General features: G+C 43.7%; 1 protein-coding gene across 5 annotated transcripts in view; it reads left to right on the forward strand.

Annotated features, from left to right (window-relative positions):
* Positions 1-18,318, forward strand: part of MLLT1 (MLLT1 super elongation complex subunit) — a 32,146-nt gene extending 13,828 nt beyond the window's left edge. Inside the window, exons 4-12 of one of the 5 annotated variants that reach the window (XM_074851331.1) lie at positions 1,194-1,337; positions 2,968-3,093; positions 4,826-5,370; positions 9,065-9,162; positions 9,978-10,089; positions 11,370-11,469; positions 11,698-11,769; positions 13,526-13,597; positions 14,105-18,318. In XM_074851331.1, coding sequence (XP_074707432.1) covers positions 1,194-1,337; positions 2,968-3,093; positions 4,826-5,370; positions 9,065-9,162; positions 9,978-10,089; positions 11,370-11,469; positions 11,698-11,769; positions 13,526-13,597; positions 14,105-14,233 — 1,398 coding nt within the window. In that variant the 3' untranslated portion in view covers positions 14,234-18,318. Of the gene's footprint in view, positions 1-1,193; positions 1,338-2,967; positions 3,094-4,825; positions 5,372-9,064; positions 9,163-9,977; positions 10,090-11,369; positions 11,470-11,697; positions 11,770-11,878; positions 13,506-13,525; positions 13,598-14,104 lie in introns of those variants that run through there. The other 4 variants (XM_074851332.1, XM_074851334.1, XM_074851335.1 and 1 more) reach the window with 4 other exon arrangements.
* Positions 18,319-18,408: the final 90 nt, after the last annotated feature.

Raw genomic sequence — 18,408 nt, forward strand, 5'->3', positions numbered from 1 at the left:
CTTACGATACTGGTTTTGATGTAAACCAGGTGTGGTTACCACACTTTATTATTAGAGATAGAGTTAGTACAAGAAATGGCTTCTTTAGTGACGTTAGTATCCACCAAGCAAACAGCAGGAATCAGTGTGGTCTGAAGCTGTTTGATGCTTCAACCTATTTTCAGCAAATCTAATGGCTTGGGCTAGAAGCCTGCGGCGTCTGTTCCCATACAACAATGCAACTACACCAGGAAATCAAGCTGCTGGATATGAATTGTGGAAAAGACTGCTGTGCAGCTGCTTGATGTTGCGCATTGAATGAGGCATGTGGGATGCATTCATGTAAATACTGAATGTACTGTAAGGCTCTGTGTGGTTTGCTGGAGAGTCTCTTTTGCCACATTTTGAGTTTTCATCTTGAAATGCAGAATACAAGATAATACCAGGAAATGTCGTATCGATATTTGTAATACACTAGTAGTATGCAGTATTTGCAAATCCAGGAGAGAAAAGAAGGAAGAGATTTCTTCCATTCTGTACTGCAAATGCAGGGTGTTTGCTGTGCTTCTGCAGCAGGTGGAACAAAACCAGTGAGGCGCAGATGATCCCCAACATGCATACAAACTCCGGATTTCTTCAATGAAAGTGCCCTTGGAAAGTTCAAAAGCCTAGGATATCTTCCCTTTCAGCCCCTGCAATATGCATATTGAAAAGGATTTTACAAAACGAGTCATCCTTTTACCATTGCATTTAATCTTTTCTCAGTACTCGCAGAGATCCTGTGAGTTCAGAAGTTGTTCCTTCTCTAAATAAAGGATTATGCTTTGCTTAATATTGATACTTACAGTTCAGTTGCTTCCCAAAGGAGATAGGATCTGAATTTCGGTGAAAACAGAATAGTGGATAGAGTTTGTGAATCTGCTTTCCTGGGAAGACTTGAACAGCTTTAACCAGACAATTGTCAGTCAGTATCCTCGTCTGTGCTTTGCTTTTGCAGTGAAAAGCCGTGCCCCAGTTCCTGATGAACGGTGCGTTAACTTCAGGCGCTTTAGGCACAAATAGTTTTAATTTCTAGCTCTCTGATCTCATGATGAAAAACTGTGAACGCAGCACTTACTCAGTGGTTTATTTGGGATTTTCAGGAGTGACTGAATCCTCTGACTTAGTGTGCTTGCCAAACTTCTTCGTTTTCCCAAAGTCTTTCTTGTTTTTAGGAGGAGCCGAAAAAGGTTTGTTTCACATACGACCTGTTCTTAAATTTGGAGGGAAATCCACCTGTGAACCACCTTCGTTGTGAGAAACTGACTTTCAACAACCCCACCAAGGAATTCAGACGCAAGCTCATTAGGGCTGGAGGGGTAAGTGCCAAAGGGACTGGAGACCTGAAAAGGTTCCGCTGAAATGTGTAGTGATCTTGTTTTGCTCTGGGCTTTCTTTTTAGCTGCAGCCCAACACGCTACAGTTTTCTACACTCATCTAAAGGATGACCCAGCCAATTTTTACTCCTGGTTATATGACTGCAGCACTTGAAGCAGAACTAAACCATTGCTGATGTGATTGGGCACTTCATTTTCAATTTAAATGTGACCATTAATATCAAAGCAGTAAAACCCCTCTGGAAATGGAGATCTGTGGATGTTGCGTGCTGTCCATCAGGCAGTTACAGTTATCTGTGACCTTCCTAGTGCCATGAGCTGTATCAGTATAGAAAAGCTCAAGAAAAGGGAGAGGCTTCCAGTCTGTTCCTTCCTCATTTTTGCCACAGGAAAGCTTAATACTTGGTGCTTCCTGGTCAATAAATGTCCTCTAAACCTGAGGTCAGTTGCTTATGGCTTAGATAATTAAAAAATCAAGGAAAAGTGTTAGATACAGAGTGAAAATGGTTGTGGGAGGAAAACAATAGATACACTCTTGAAGGCACAGTAAGATACGGGTTGCTAGAGTGGATGAACTCTTCTAGGAAAGTAATATGCAGTGATAGACTAAAGAAATGATCCTCAAATAACTGCAAGATCTAGCAAATTAGTACAAGCCACAAAGTGCATGAAGTTTTTAACCAGACAGAGGATGTCATGACTGTATTCAGAGATACCCCCCATAGATAATAATGTATAATTATGTTCTGTTCAAGGACTTTATTCAAGATGGTCTTAATTGCTGGCAAAATTTTCTTCTGAAAAAGCATGTTTCTAGCCTGAAAAAGTAAAAAAAGTCATGGGGAAGTTTGTCAATAGTAAATCTCGGGAGTGGCAAGTGTTCCAAGCTGATCTGTCCAGATCTTCCTTGGCGTGCCAGTACTTTTCTGTACTGGACACAAAGAGGAAGGTGCTTATTTCAGCCATAGGGTGGCTAGAACATCGTTTGCTTTCTAGGATTTTCATAGTACGTTATCGTATTCTTTATGTATCGAGGTGTTTCATCTGTGAATCACTTTTGATGCTGTTCATCTAGTGAAATTTTGCAACAGTATTATTCTGACAATATAGGGGAGGTAAGAAGGAAAGTGTTCCATGGAGCTCAGTGCTTGGTGCCTGTCAAGGGAGACACCCAAGGCCTGCATTTTTTTTTTTTTTTTCCCCCCCCCGAATGAGTGAATTCAGCTTCTCCTAAACTGATGAAGTCTTGCTCATTCCTTCCAGATTTATCTTGCTACCCTTTTGCAGGGTAAGAGCATTTGCAGCAGAACACACAGTTCTTGTCCAGAGCTTTATTGCCTGCTTGTGCTCAGAATACCGGCGTTCCCTTTGGGAAAGATACTTGATATTTCATGTTGCCTTTCTTTTTTTTGTGGTTTTAATGTTCTGTATTTGAGGACTTGCCTTGAAACTGAGCATTACCTAGCCAATATTTTTTAATGGCCTTTTAAGCAGGGGAAAAAACATTCAAAACATGAATAATAGTGTGTTAATTGAGAAAGTGACTTAACATAATCATGTCTTAATAATCCACACGACTTTTTCTATAAATTTTTCTCCTCTTTATTACTAGGTAATGGTAATGCCAGAAGGAGCAGAAACTGTTTCAAGGCCAAGTCCCGATTATCCTATGTTACCCACAATACCACTCTCTGCCTTCTCTGATCCCAAGAAGACCAAACCATCCCATGGGTCAAAGGTCGGTGAAGCATGCTTTTGTGTCATCCTGAGGTGAAGAAGGCTTTCAGGACTTGCTACTAAGAGCTTGTTTAGCAGCTGTTTCTGGCTACTTCTAATTCTGCAACCTTCTTCCTTGTACTCTGTGGTTCACTAGCTAATGGTCTGGAACTTAGCATAATTTAGGAGGCCTTTTTATGATTTGCTAGACTTCTCTCCAGGGAAATTTTGAACAGAAAATTAAATGTCCAAGACTGGAATTTTTGGTGAACCATATCTTCCTCCTGATCTGCTATAGCAGATAAAGTTGAACGGAGTCCTCCCTGATTGTTCTGACTTGTATCCTTGATGCTGAGGGTGAATGATGTGGATCTTCCACTGTCTGTCGTGTAAAGCTGTACCCCAAGTCCTTGCATCTCTTAGCAGCGAGGCTGAGTAGAGTCAGCACTTCCTCTGTCATCAGGACTGCTTAGGGTGGTGGTGTAAAGAACATAAAATATGCTGTGCTTGGTCAAACTAGTGATTTCAAGATTTGATGTTTGCCTCCAGCAGTATCTAGTTCTTGAAACTTCAGAAGAACCTTAAGTTTTCTTTTTTTCGCTTATGTGATGAAGCTATTTTTGTATAATTCTATACAGGAGAAACAATCCACAAGCAATGTGTTTTGAAGCAGATTATATACACTTTATCAGCCTGAGCAGTCACAAATATTAACAGCAATTCATTTTATAGTGTAATTCAATTCTGATATCCATTTTCTTCAGGGCTCTAAACACTTCTGGCACTTCAGTCATGCTTTCTGATGTTGATGTTATGAAACAGAATAAAGATGACTTATCTGTGAGTGGCTGATTTAATTCTGGTCAGGAATTAAGCATTAGAAAAGAGAGAAGGCAGAAGAGGAATAAAGGGCTCTGACACAAGCTCTGGTGAAAATTGCCAGTAGCTAAAGAGACAGTAGTCTCCTTCTCTTCCTCCAGGTTGCCCTCAGAGGTGCAGGTGTGTTTGCATCTCAGCGTGTCCCGTTCACACTCCAGTGCCTCCCCACAAGACCCACTTCTATAAGTGTTTTCAGTTCACCTACAATTCGCAAAGGGAAGTGCTCCTTTGCCTTCATGTGTACCTGACTCTTAGGATGGGCCGGGTCCTAACGATTGCTGTCTTGAAGCTCTTATTAAAGGTGATGAAATGCCCACTGATATCAGAGACTTTGGTGCTCTTACGGTTGTGGGGACATTCAGTATTTTTGTCAAGTTGCAGTGTGGTTGATGTGGTGAGTTGGGGGCTAGGCTGTGAACATAACCTGCATTTACCACGGATGTGATTTAACCTTAAAAAAATTTCTTTAGTTGCTGGGGGTTTTTTTTTCCCCCTAAAATGTGATGTGAAGTAGAACTGTGTAACACAGCTAGAGTGAGTTTCCTCTTATCTGGCTTCAGATGTTAACCCTGCAGATTAAATCTGAACTAAACATCTATAGATGTTTATAGACCATGGAAAGGAACAGGCGTTTGTGAAACATGCTTCATCCTGTCCTAATGTAGATGTTTAAGTGCCTACTGTCAATTTCTGTCCATCAGCTTTAGGGAAATGTAGATGTTTACCGCGGAGGTAGATAAGTACATTAGGCAACTGTGGGTGGATGTCTACATGAAACAAATGCTAAGATGTGATTTATGAGCATGTGTTTTATAATTCTATGCAGAGCTTCAGTTTCATACCTAGCTTGCTTGTTTCTGTTGCTGAATTTTTAGGATGCAAACAAGGAAAGTAGCAAGGCATCCAAGCCACACAAAGTAACCAAGGAACACAGAGAGAGGCCAAGAAAAGACTCTGAGAGCAAAAACTCCTCCAAAGACCTTGAAAGAGAACAAAACAAGCCTTTGAAGGACTCCTCCAGAAAACCAACTGAGAACAAACTGCCTAAGGAGGAGAAGGCACCTCCAAAAGCTGCTTTCAAGGAACCAAAACTGGCCGTGAAGGAGACCAAACTGGAGAACACTTCTCCAAAGGGTGGGCCACAGCCGGAGTTAAAGTCTTCCAGCAAGAGGCCCTCCAATGTGGAGTCACCAAAGCCTAGTGCCAAAAAACAAAAAAAGAGTAGCTCCAAAGGGGTAAAGAATATCCTAGGGACATCTCCCAGAACCTCGTCTTCCTCATATCCAGAGAAGAAACAAACCAAGGAGAAGATGAATGCCAAAGTGGAAAAGGTAAAATCTGAAAGTGAGGCCAAGGAGATCAAAAAGCCTGTGGAAATGGAGGAGTCGAATTCAGAGGATGAAACTTCTTTCAAGTCAGAGGTGAGTAGGGATTTGTCCTCTACCAGAATTTTTAAGCATGCTGTTTAAATCCCTGCATGAAATAGATGTTCAGAAATATCCCCTCAGACAAGATAGAGAACCAGATTGGCAAATGCTTAGGCTGGGTTGTATCTGAAATAAAACTCTTCTTTGAAAACCCTATCAGTATTAATCGTTATTGCTACCTGGTTTGCTTCCTATTTCAGATACGCAGTTCTATTTAGATTTATCTGCAGGCAGAGTTATCAAAAAGTCGGAGTTTAAGGTTATGGTCTCGTTCATCCCTTGCAGTGACATTTATAGAGCTAGAGTGGGCATAGATACGCTTTCTACCTGCTTATGATAACATAATGTCTTTGAATGTGGTCTTAATTCAGAAAAGGAGGAAATAATTTCAGTTTTGTTTCTGAAGAAAGCAGTATTAAAATGTAAATAGAAAACCTTATTCCTGACATAGCCTGTAAGAAAAGTGCTATTGGCTAAAGCTCAAAATACAACCACATGCCACTAAACCTTAATAAGTTGTGCTGTAAAACGTAAAACAAATTATGTTACTGTACTACTATTTTTAAAAGCTGTCTAAATATGTTTTCCTTTTTACAACTACGAACATTCCTCTATCCTCTGCCGTCTAAAAATCGTTTTCCAAAAGAAGGCCAAAAAAAAAAATAATAGGAGGAGAAAGACACGACTTAAATCTAAACTCTCACTACTTTTTGCTTGTATATTTTATATTTGCTATAAAGAATCCATATACCTTCTAACAGTATTCACAGGATAATGTCACATGAATTTTTGAACTGCTTCCTACTGACCACTTCTGGAAGGATTTGTCTTACTAGAATAAATCTTCTAGGGACAATTTGTATTATGATTTAATCAGCACCATGATACAGTAAGTAGATGTGTTTATTTCAGAAAGGATTTTTTTTTTTTTGCAAAAGATTCCTCGTAGAAGAGGTTATTGGGGAAGTGTTAATTCAAGTTACTCTGCAAAGATTTTTTCCCAGATTGATTAAATGTGTAGCTTGTGCATTAAAGAGAGGCAGCTCCTCTCCACTTTTACACCTGAAGCGCATCAGTGTGTAGCAAGCCCGTCATTTCTGTACCAGATACGTGGCCCTCGCTGCAAGCTCTGTGCTCTGCTGATCTCTGAAGTCCTGAGTGTCTTGTACTTCATTATTTCTTCGGTGTCATCCCTCCCCTGGCACTCGCCATGCAGCTGTAAGCTGATAGTGCTGTTTAGACTGTTCCATGAAACCACAAACTGTGGTTGTGGGTCCACAGCGTCTGCTGCAGCCCTGTCCTGCCCCCACCGCGCTTTGTATGCTTCGCTGTCCTCTCTTGCACCAGCTCTTGTGTCTGTTGGATGCCTGACAGAGGTATTTGAGTGCTAGCCCAGAAGGAGGGTAGGAATACTCAGTGTGATGGGGGGGGAACCGTGGCAGCTGCCAGTCAGATCAGCTTAGGTTTCTGTGGAACTTGAAGCTTAAGGGTATAACTGCATAATGCATTGGCATCGGCAGAGAAGGCTGTTTGAGTTCCTTTTCCACCCTGGGGGGTTATTTTTGCTCCCAGCGCTGCAGTTTGCTACTCCATCGTTTGTACTGGTACAGCTGTTTGTGGGGCTGTGTGGTAAGCCACATCACTAAAGCGAACGAGCAGCTGGAGGTGGACCCGGGCCCGGAAACTCTTAAATCAGCTTTGCTGCTGCAGCCAACATATTGTGCAACATGCTCCGAGGCTGCAACTCCACGATTGCTTTGAGTTGACATCTTTGCAGGCTGCTGTTGAAAGGAACAGTCTTGCTCTCGTTTGTGCTGCTGGCATGAGAGCTCGTGTGACTTTGCAATGGGCCAGAGGAGTTTCTCCTTCCATTTCAGCTTCTGCTCAAAGTTAGTTGTCCTTTCTTTTTTTTCTTTTTTTTTTTTCTTTTTTTTCTTTCCCCCATCAAGCCCAGTTCCCTGAACTGGCCTCATGCTTGGCTGCCTAAATGCTAGTGCTGACAAAAGGGAGAGGCTGAGATGTGAGGGCAGGATTGCTTTTTCCATTGTCGGCGTGTGCTTTTGTCATATCGCAGTGACAGTAACTGCAGCCTGAGCACGCGGAGCATGTCCAGCCAGATGCCTCCGAAACGGCTGAAATAGCTGACAGGGTTAAGGGCAAAAGGAGAGACGGGGGTCTACACCACTTCCAACTTCTGTTTCTTAGGTCCTGTTAAGTCATTTTAAGGGAACACCTGCTAGATTATCAGCAGTGAAGGGTGTTAGGGTTGAGTCTGTGAGACACAAGAGCTGTGCTCCCTTATCTTGAAAATACTGCTCTTTATTTTCATGGTGCAATTTTTCTAAACAAATAGGGCTGCTGCAGCATGCCAATCTATTAGATACTGGCATTGTTAAATCATTTTCCTTTGCCACTGAATAATTCACAAGGGTTGTAATACCCCTTTTTGATATTTTTCCCAACGTTCTTACAGTTGAATAAATGAAACTCTTTAATGATACTTGGGTGATAAATTACAGGGAAGGATGGTACTGGGATGAAAGTCCTGCCGCCGCTTTCACTTATTAATGCCCAAAGCTGCTGACGTGCCTCCTTCTACCTGTTTACAATGTTTTTATAGTATTAACACTTTCTGTAATAAAGCTTATTGCTGAATAGGAATGTGTGATTTTTCTAGCATCAGGATTTGGTAGTGGAAGTGATAGGTGGATTTCCAGGAATGGTGCAATGAAACTGAAATGCTAAATTTTCAGGGAATTACGTTAAAAGAGGCAAGGTAATATTACAGTACATTGAGAATCTTTAAACTAGATCCTACTGAGTCACAAAAACCCCTTTAAGATTACTGTAATAGTCGCTGCCGCTATTGAGGAGGAAATAGTTGATTTAGCCTTCACTGCCACCTCGCGGTCCTTCAAGCTAAAGCATGGGATTGCTGTGCAATAGCTAGTTTTGTGTTAAAAACATTGTAGCGCTAACACTTTGTTTCTGGATGCTGTTATTAGCAGTAGTTCGTTGTGTGTTTTTACTCATACTGTGTAGTATGCTCCTGGCATTTCTGCTGAATACTGACAGTGGAGGTGGTTTCACTAGAGCTTAGCTGGTTTCTGTTATGTGTTTCATAATAAACTGGAAACAGTACAGTGGATCACTCCAACTGGTGTAGAAACAACTGTTTTGAGGGGATAGTAATAAATTAGAACTAATCTTGGAGTCACGTGAGCTGGTTAGGATAGGCATCCTTCCCATGTTTAATGATCAGTACGAGATGTTCTGAGGGAATCTTGGTGGGTTACAATAAATACACTTTTTAAGAGGGCTTTGATAATTGTTCTAGGTTGTATGCTAGTCGTCTTTCACCTTTCAAAGTACGGGTTTTCTCACTTTGACGTTTTTCAGATGCTATATTTCATCACTTGAGGCTATTTGAAACTAGTGATGCGAAGGGTTTTGGTGGGAGCCGTTGCTGCCGCTGCCCAGGAGTGCTGAGCTACAGCGTGCCAGAGTGTTCATCAATGTTTTTATTCACCTTGCGTTTTGTTTGTTTTCTGTAATTCTAAGAACTGCATTCAGTGATGTATGATGTTGTAGAGTGCTCGAATGCTTCTGTCTCGCTGTGCTTTGTGCTCTGTGATGGTTTTCTGGATTAGAAAGGTTAAGATTCTTTTTCTTTTTTTCCCTTTTATGGGGGGTTAAGTCTGTCCAGTCCAGCCCTTCCAACTCCAGCTCCAGCTCCGACTCCAGCTCTGACTCTGATTTCGAGCCATCTCAGAACCACAGTCAAGGTGTGTTGCAAGAAATAAAATTTGTTAAAATCTTCCTTGCATAAACTTAAAAGGCGCATGAGAATTAGATTTGTTTTCCCAGCACCACGTATAAGGCTAATACCATTTCTCGTATGCAACCATGTGTTGCAGCTGTGATGCTTCAGCAAGAAAAGGCAATAATGTCCTGGTGTAATCATGAACGAGTATTTTCCTTGGTTTGGCAGTTAATGTATGAGAAGGGTATTTCTCTGGATTTGGTTCTTTCCCTGTTGATTTTGGTTTCTGCCTTGGTTTATAAATGTGTTTGCTGCTGCTTGATCCATAGTGTCACCAGAATATTTCTCCTTCAATCCTCATACATGTTTTATTAAAAATTATAAATGTGGCATTCATCACTTTGCCAGTGTAGAACAGCTTCTTTTTCAGATTCCTCCACTGATAATCCGGAGAGATACACTGTGGCAAGAGGAAATGTTCTAACCTTAGCAAATGCTTTGTTGCTACAAATACTGCCTCTTGAGTGACGGTTAAAATAGTCCCTAAACGCATGAAAAATGTTTCCTTTTGTTTTCATTTCAGAAGAGTGGGAGGATTTGGGGGGAAGCCAGGGTGGCTTTACGGCAGTTGTAAAGTTTGTCAACTCTGCTTTAGTTCTGAGACTGGAATACCGTGTCTTTTAGCAATATCTTTGCAACACGAAAATACCAGTGACACCTTATTGGGAAATCTTGACGTGTCTTCGTAATAACTAACCCAGTTTAGATCAGATAGCGTGGATGGAGCGATGCTGCCCATGTCCTGGTGCTGAATTGCTTTCTCCCCTCTGATCCCAGGCCCGCTGCGCTCCATGGTGGAAGATCTGCAGTCAGAGGAGTCAGATGATGACGACAGCTCCTCTGGAGAAGAGGCAGCAGTCAAAGCAAACCCAGTCAGCCGGGATTCCAGGTGGTAACAAATCAGGAAGAAAGATGTTTGTTGTCTCTTTGCCCTCCACGTTTGGTATTTTTGTGTGCCCTCTGTTTGGGGGGAGGAATTGAAGTGATGGGGCTGTGTGTGAGAGGAAAGTGTGAGAGAAGGAGAGGAAGGGCAGCTGTGTGGAGTACTTAGAGTGGGGTGGGGACACGGAGTTGATGAAAACAGTGGGGTGAGAACAGAACTGGATGAGGAGAGATCACCGGAGCTCAGAGAGACAGCCACTGGGAAGTGATACGTGTGGAGCTTGCGGGTGTTAGTGACTGAGCCCCTTAAAATAGTCACCTAATTGTCGTCCTCAGATCTCTGCTGAGCTGAACGGTGTGTGACACCTTTGATCTGCAGAGATTAGAGGAGTGTTGTGGAGGCTGCCAGCATGTGGGCTCTTGCTGCATATGACTGGTACAAAACGGAGAACTCATAGTCTGTGCTGACAGTGCGTGCTGACAGTTGGTTACTTGACTCCTGTGGGACTTGGTTAACAGCTGTTTCCTGCTTTAGTCAATGGAAATGGTTGAATTTCATCCTTCTACCCTCAGGAAACGCTGTTGTAGCCAAAACCTGGCATCTTGAGCTGAATATTTGGAACCAAATGCTTGACCCAGATAGCAGCTGCGAATTTCAAATGATGCTTGTGTTAACCAAAAACAAACAAAAAAATCTGTTGTTGCGCTCTGTCTTTATCAACTAAATAGGAATGGAGAGACTTTGAAGGATATTTAGATCTTTAGGGGATAGGTAATAAACAGTTTTTCAAGCTCATCAAAAGTAGGATACCTGGTACAATAAATCTGTAGAGCCACAAGAATGAGAATAAATACAAAATCTCAAAGGTCACAACAGAAACACTAAATGCAGGGGTTTTGCCTGTTCTCAGTTGGAGGTGTTGGTAAGCCTCTCGTGCAGGTACTTGGTGATCTTGGAGTGAATCCCCAAAATGGGCAGTTGCCGTTTGTGAAAATCAGGTGGTACTTAACTCAGTTGTTCTGAGGCAACTTGTGCCTGAAAGAGCTGAACTGTGACGTGTCAGCTAAAACTCCCTCCTCTGCCTGCCCAGGGCATGGAAGATGGCAAAGGCAACGTCAGCTGGGAAAGAAGGGATTCTTGGAAATTACAGACTGACTGTTTCTCCCAGACAATTTAGTAGTCTATAATAAAGAAGAGAATTTCACTTAACTCCGTGTGGTTCAGTTGACAGCTAAGCAAGCTTCCTACTGCCTGGTGATGCTAATTCTCTGCTGCTTGGTTTTCAGACTGAGCCTTAGTGACAGCGACAGTGATAACAGTGCAGATTCCTGCCTGCCAAGTCGAGAGCCACCTCCTGGTCAGAAACTGCCCCCAGCAAATAATAAGGTATTATTGCATCCTACGTGCTCATACAGTGCTCCTTTGCACCACTCTTGGCTCCTGCACTGTCTTCAGCCCATGGTGTTAGCTCTGACTTGCACCAAATTTTCCCTATTTCACTGTCCTCATCAGACAGGTAATTTGTCTCTGTTCAGTGCTGTGCATCCAAGTCATTAAACCACCACGTTGTCTGAACTAATTTTGGTCCCTACTGTTGATTTCTTTTATCCTCAGGCATCTGGAAGAAAAAGCCCAGAGTCTTGTAACAAGCCAGAGAAGATCCTGAAGAAGGGAACATATGACAAGGTATGTTTGAGGATTTGCATATCAGAGAACTGTTGGATCCTCAGTAACATTTCTGTGTAGAAAACAATTGGAATCGGCCTAGCCTGTTCGCATTGTTCTGTCTCGGCAGGTTAAAAGCTTGAGTCTAATGAAAACCAGATGTGGAAAGGACAGACTTTGGAGAGTGACACTGCAGAAATTGTGTATATTAAATAGATGGACCCCCAGGTCGTTTCCATATGCAAAATGTTAAAATTGTTTTTATTTGTTTGCCCTTTGTCTGAACCAATGGTCTGGCTGCTGCTGCAGTGGCAAGTGCCTCTTCATTAAAGGCAGTTTTCATCTGTCTTTGATCTTACAAATTAAAGATTGTTTGATGCTCTGCTTTGCTGGGTTAGTTGAAACCTTTGTTTGTTCAATGAAATTCCCTTCTTCCTTGCCTCCAAGGAAGGCAGAGCAGTGTACGTGCTCCTAAAGCATGGTAACTCACAAGCAAAGGCCAAACCCCAACTTGTCCAGAAAGTTCTCTGTGACTTTTTCCGTAAGGAAATCAAGCAAATGGGAACTTAATGCTTTTCCTTAATCATTAAGGTGATTACACTAATCAAAAGAATCAGTCTGTAGCTCTCACTTGTGTGTGTTAACACTTTCTCAGCAGGGGAATATCGCAGAGGTTAATCACTTCATGTTAGGTGTAAGTGTGATCTTGGAGATACTTGCATCCGAGTCTCCTGCTAGCTACAGAATCTTCCACTGTTAACCGTAGCTGAGATGGCTTATCTGGGGCAAGGTTTGTAGGCATCGTATCTTTTATTAGAGTACTTAATACAGATAGAAGGGGATGCTCTTGAGTCCCATTGAAGAAAGTGCCTGAAATACCGTCAGCTTTTCCAACTGTCCGAGGTTTTATAAAAGATACCAGCTCTCCCAGCAAGCATAGCATTCAGCACTGCTTGGGTGTTTTGGGAAAAGTGCTTTTCTCGGCGTGAATATGCTGGGGAGGGGAATATTTCACAAATTTGGGAGGGGGAGTGAGAGTTTGGGATTTTTTTTTTTTTTTTTTTGGCCTTGGTACAATTACTTAAATGAGTTCAGTTTTGCTGACAGAGCCATGAACAACTCTGGGGCAGCTTCACAGATTAAGAATCTATCCCCTGTGAGCAATAGTGTGCCAACAGGAACTTGCCTTGTTGGCTGCTTAAATAAAAAAAAAAAAAAACCAAACAAAAAACAAAAAAACACCCTTATATAGGAACAGTTAACATGTTGAGCTCGTAAACAATCCTGCGTTTCCCATTGTGGCATATGTAAAACTACCTGGGGATGCAGTGCACTCAAAGAATTTTCCCCTCCCTAAACACAAATCATTGTTCAGCAGATTGCTGCGATGTCGGTCACTGATGCAGGTATTTTCAGGTAATGAGTCGTTCATTAGCACAACCCGCTGATGAAGAGCTCACACTCTGAACTTCACCTTGCTGAGGTCCTCTAAGCTCAGAGGTTCTGGCCCCTTCTTAAAGCTGGTTCCAGGTGTTTGTTTAAAGGTGTCATAACTAGTCTTGCTGATGGTCTTCAGACCATCCGTATTTATGTGAAGTCTTTAGTCTCCCAGCACTTGATAAGGATGGAGGAGGCAGTAAAAAATGTAGGGAAAAATTGGGAATAGGAACATGTCTGAAAGGGGCTCAAGTTCCTCTGATCCTCACTAGAAAGTCACTTTGGCAGTCATACAAACATGCCACATATGTCACTATTTCTGTTCCTGCCTCCTTTACAGGCCTACACTGATGAATTAGTGGAGCTTCACAGGCGACTAATGGCACTACGAGAGCGCAATGTGCTACAGCAGGTAGAGATCATTTGTCAGCTTTCTGGCAAGCTGTTGTACTCTGGTAATCTTTGTGTCCAAGGGTCTCAGCCGGACCCCTGTGATGCTTGGCCTCTCACTTGCCTCTCCTGAGAGGGTCTGGTTTGCTTTGAAAGCAAAGATATGTAGAAAAAAAAAAAAAAATCGGATGTGCATGCAATGTTTTTGTTGGAAAAGATACAGAAGTGTGGTTTGTGCATCCTTCCTCTGCCATCCTGGTAGCAGTCCCAAAGCTGGGCGCTCTCGGTCTGATTTAAAAGGAAAGAAATGTGCCCACATCACTTTCCAGACTGAGCTAGTCAGGCATGCAGGAGCTGGTTTGCTTTTCTGGGAGAGGATTCCCTTTGTGTTGCGAGACGTTCTCACCTCTGAGGCTGTTCGGAAGGGATGAGGAGAGGACTGGATGGGTTGCTCTGTATCTGCTGGCCTTTCTGCTGTGCGTGATCTTTATGGGGTCTCTGTGTACATCCTTGTCTCCTTTCTGTACAGATTGTAAATCTCATTGAGGAAACCGGGCATTTTAATGTTACCAACACAACCTTTGACTTTGACCTCTTCTCCTTGGATGAGACAACCGTCCGTAAGCTGCAGAGCTACTTGGAAGCGGTAGCAACATGACGCTTGGCCTTAGAAGCAGGCTGCTTTTGAAACCAGAAATCCCGTTTATTGGTACCAGGAAACGAACCCATGGAACTAGGCCTTCTTATTCTCTTGATTCACCCGAAGCACTGCCTTAGAGAACAGCCATGCTCTACGAATGCACAGCCAGCTGCACTTTCTTGTAGGCTTCAAACAAGCACCCATATTGCTGAGTCTGTCCTCCCTAGCTTCATAAGTACGCTTGGGCGCAGGGCCCGAGTAGAGCAAAAGACGTGCTGCACTTAGCTGCACAGTGTGACCTTTATGGTTTTCCTTCAAGAAACTGTGTTTGAAGAGCACATTTTCAGGCGTCTCTGAGATCTGAAGAAGCGTGGACGATGTTTTCTTCACCAAAATCTCGGGACCAGCCTGCCTGCGGAGAGCTCTAGCGAGTCCCGTTTCCTCCAGCTCTGCGAAGAAGCGTTCACGCTGTGTAACACGATTGGCTTTTACAAAGCTAGCCGAGAGACTGATGACAGAGGAGGCTTCCCGGGGTCCTGCTGGTCTGCTGCAGAGGAAAGTGGACAGATTCCAGTTTTGATCACTTGCGAGTTAGTTCTGCCGCCGTTCGGTTCAGAGCGCTGCTGTAATTTGGCTCCCGATTCCTCCAGGGCATCGTTCCACGCGCAGGACCTTCAGCTTCCTGCAGAGACAGTTCGTGCTCTTTGAAGAGGCCTCTAGAATCTGCTGTCTCCCGCTGGGGTTTTGAGATGTCTTGTTTGTTGATCTGAGCTCCTAAACAAAGTCTCACTCCTTTCAGTCTGCTTTAACTGTAATAGGACTACAAAACTGTAAGCTGTATATTTTATATATATATTATATATATGTATGTACTGTATGTATAAGAAGGGCCTAGTTGGGTCTTATGATCTTAAGGGTGTGTTTTTCTGTTATGTTTTTTAATGGCTATGGCAGGGGAAGGGCGCTTAATAAGATTTGACTTGTTTGTTAAAATGCCTCTTGTGGACAATTTTTAGTGTATGAAAGCTGAACAGCAATCTTCAAAGCATTTTGTGCTCTGGAAGGGGCTCACCTGTCGTCTTCTCATTTGTCAGTGTTGAATAACTTTGCCAAAATACGTGATTGGTTTTGTTCTATGTTCTCAAAGAGGAATCTCCTACAGTGGCCCCTATAGTAGTGGCTGTACTTTGGGAAAACCAAAACAAGGGAGAATTTTATCTTTGGACACACCTGGAAAACACTGATGTAAAAACCAAGTGAGGTCAGGTTTGTTTCCTCCCCCCTCTCCCGCCCCGCTGCCTGTTCAAGAAATGGCAGGAAACAGTAAACACTAACGCAGAATCTTTCATATATTTCTAGTTAAACTAGTCTTGCCTTCCCAGTGTTGTCTCGGTGGGTGTGAGGAAAGTCCTGTAGCTTTCATCAAAACTGTATTATGCTCCTGTTCCCTAATTCCAGTATTTTTTTTTATTTTTTTGAAGAATTGCTCAGTTTTTCCAATCAGTGTGTAAGCTTTTGCCAAATGTTAAGTGGGCTGCAGGTGGCGAGGGGAGCAGCGGTCCGGAGGAGCCCTCTGCTTGCCAGTGGACCTCCCCGATCTGTGAAAGCCCCGCTGGGAGCTGGGGGGTCGCGTCTCTCCAGGGTTGGCTGTCCCTTCTCCGTGATGAAATTGCAGTCCCTTGTTTTGGGTTACCCCTTTCTTTATCATGGAAATGTTGCAACTAATCAACTTAAGTGGCAATATGATGATAAGCTTGTTTGAGTTGGGTCATGTTGACCCGATTCCCATTAATTTTGTCTTTGTACCATCTTTCATGTGTCTTGTGTGTGTGTGTGTGTGTGTGTGTATATATATAAAAAAAAAAATCAAGCTCATGCCAGGTGCAAACCCTGTCACGACAGTGATCTCAGCTGTTTTCTTTCTTGATGGACAACGCCAAGCCTGGATAGAAACCCTGTGCGCAAACGCACGCGGCGGAGGACGGTGGGAAGAGGAGGAGCTGCAGTTCTCTCCCGCGCGGCAGCGGGACGCACCGCGGTCCCCGCGTGCCACGGACTCGCCCGCCTGCTGCGTTAGGCCTGGCGGGTAGGTGCGAGCTCCCGGGGCTCTCCGGAGGAGACGAGCCTCGCGCCGCTGCCGCGGCTCCCCGGGGGGGCGCGGGGCCCTTGTCCTGCCCCCGAGGCCGCTGGGGCCAGCCCGAGGCCTTCGCCTCCTCTCTCTGCCCGCGTAACCCGGGTCGCCCGTCCTGGCGGCGTTTCTCCTGGGACTGTCAGTAGCCTCCGGAGTTGCCCCGCGAGGGATCGGAGGTGCCACCTCCCCTCTGCCCCCTGCTCCTGTTGAGATCCGAGCGGCCGCGCCGCTCCCAGCCGGTCCGAGAACAGGAGCGGCGGCTGTTCTGAGCTCGGCTGGAAGTGCCCGGGGCTCCTGCCCGCGGCTGGGACATCGTCCTGTCCTGGAACTGACTTTATTCGTGATGTCTAATGAGCATTGATAGGGATTTTGTTTGGTTTTTATAAGAAGTATTTTACACATGGATTTTTTTAGACTGTTTATAATCTCCTTGAAAACCTGAAATAGAATTGTTCCCCCAGCAATAGTTCTTTTCCATTGTGTGCACATGCTGATTTGTTACTAAAAGGTTTCTTGCAAGTACTTAGTTGTTCTACAGAGTTGTTGTTTTTTGGGGTATGTGGTAGCGTCGGGGACCACAGGAGGAATGACTCTGCAAACAAAGAATGGTCAACTTTGGGCCTCATCTTGTGTCCCCTTCTAGTTACATATGAACGAGTTCCTGTGTAGATTCTCTATAGGCTGGCTGAATGCTGTTCTGAACATGCCGTGTACAGGTATTTGTGGATAAAGTGTTTGTTCTTGTGTCACTCTTGAGAGCATGGATGGATTATTGTACTCTAGGAAGGAGGTGGCAGTGCTGCTGTCAGCATTGCTTCAGGTCTTCGAGGATGTGTAGTAGCTTGCATTGTTAAAAAAAGGAAAAAAAAAAAATATCCAAAATTGACTTCTAGCCATAATGGTTTTTCCAAGGAAAATGGACAGAACTCTGTTACTTTTCAGTGTCCCTCGGCGTGTTGCTGAGGGCACGGCCAAGTGCTGACGGGCTGAAGGTTTTCAGAGTTGCTGAGAGTTGAATCGTGCTGGAGGTGAGATCAGGACGCAGCTTTTCCTTTGGCCTTGGCCTTTGTACTAAAGGGCAAAAGAGGGGTCAGGAGTATTTTCCTGTTGTCTTGGTCTGCGTACGTATTAAGCCTTGAGGCTTTGATTACTGACATTTACTATTAAAAAAAAAAGAAAAAAAAAAAAGGCTAGTGAGGCTGGCTGGGTCCCGAAACACCAGCCGAGGAACATTGGACGCGTAGGTCAGGAGCTGGCTGTGCCGTGGTCAGGCTGAATTCATGGAAGTGCAATGATTTGCCACCAGTTCTTCTCACGCCGGGTGCGGCGGTAGCACCGCAACTAGCGAAGCAATTGATGCAACAATCCAGAAGCAGTTTTTTTTTTGTCAGATCTTGAACGTATTTGATGGCGAGAGAGGTTTGAACTTCCCTCACGGAGCTTTGCCCTGGCACGTTCCCTGCGAGCGGAGCCCCGAGTCCCTCCGGTTCTGCACGTTGCGGCGAAGGGCCGGGAGCATGAGGCTCCGCTCCGCCGGCCCCGATGCTGTAGACAACCCTTGTGCACCTCGTACGAGTATTATTTCAAAAAAGCTGAAAATCGAGCGGTGTTGCTTTCCTGGGGGCGGGAAATAGCCATCGAAAACTGACAAGATGAGTTTGCACTCCTAAAGAAAAATGTAAGTACTTCAACTTCTAGATAATTTTTAATTGTATTTCTGCCTAGAGCCGAGGTATTAAATACCTTGTCACTTGAGGATTTTAAAAGTTGTGTTGGGAAATGAATTCTTCACTCAGCTGTAAGAAATTCAGCTGGCCCAAGACTAACTTCAAGATTTAAAAAAAAAAAAAAAATCATGTTTGTAATACGTTACAGGATTGTTTGTCCTGAATTTTAAACTTTTTGTTAAATTTGTGGAACTATGGAGGAATTTTCTAGAAAAAGTGAAATAAAGTAAGATGGAAAAGTAAAACGTCAAGTGTTTTTTGTTTGTTGTGTTGCTTCTCCAGGGGCAGCACCGAGGATTTCCCAAAACTGTTTTGTATCGGGAACAGAGAGGCTG

Source organism: Strix uralensis, chromosome 27 (genome assembly GCF_047716275.1).
Source record: "Strix uralensis isolate ZFMK-TIS-50842 chromosome 27, bStrUra1, whole genome shotgun sequence".
NCBI classification, from domain to species: domain Eukaryota; kingdom Metazoa; phylum Chordata; class Aves; order Strigiformes; family Strigidae; genus Strix; species Strix uralensis.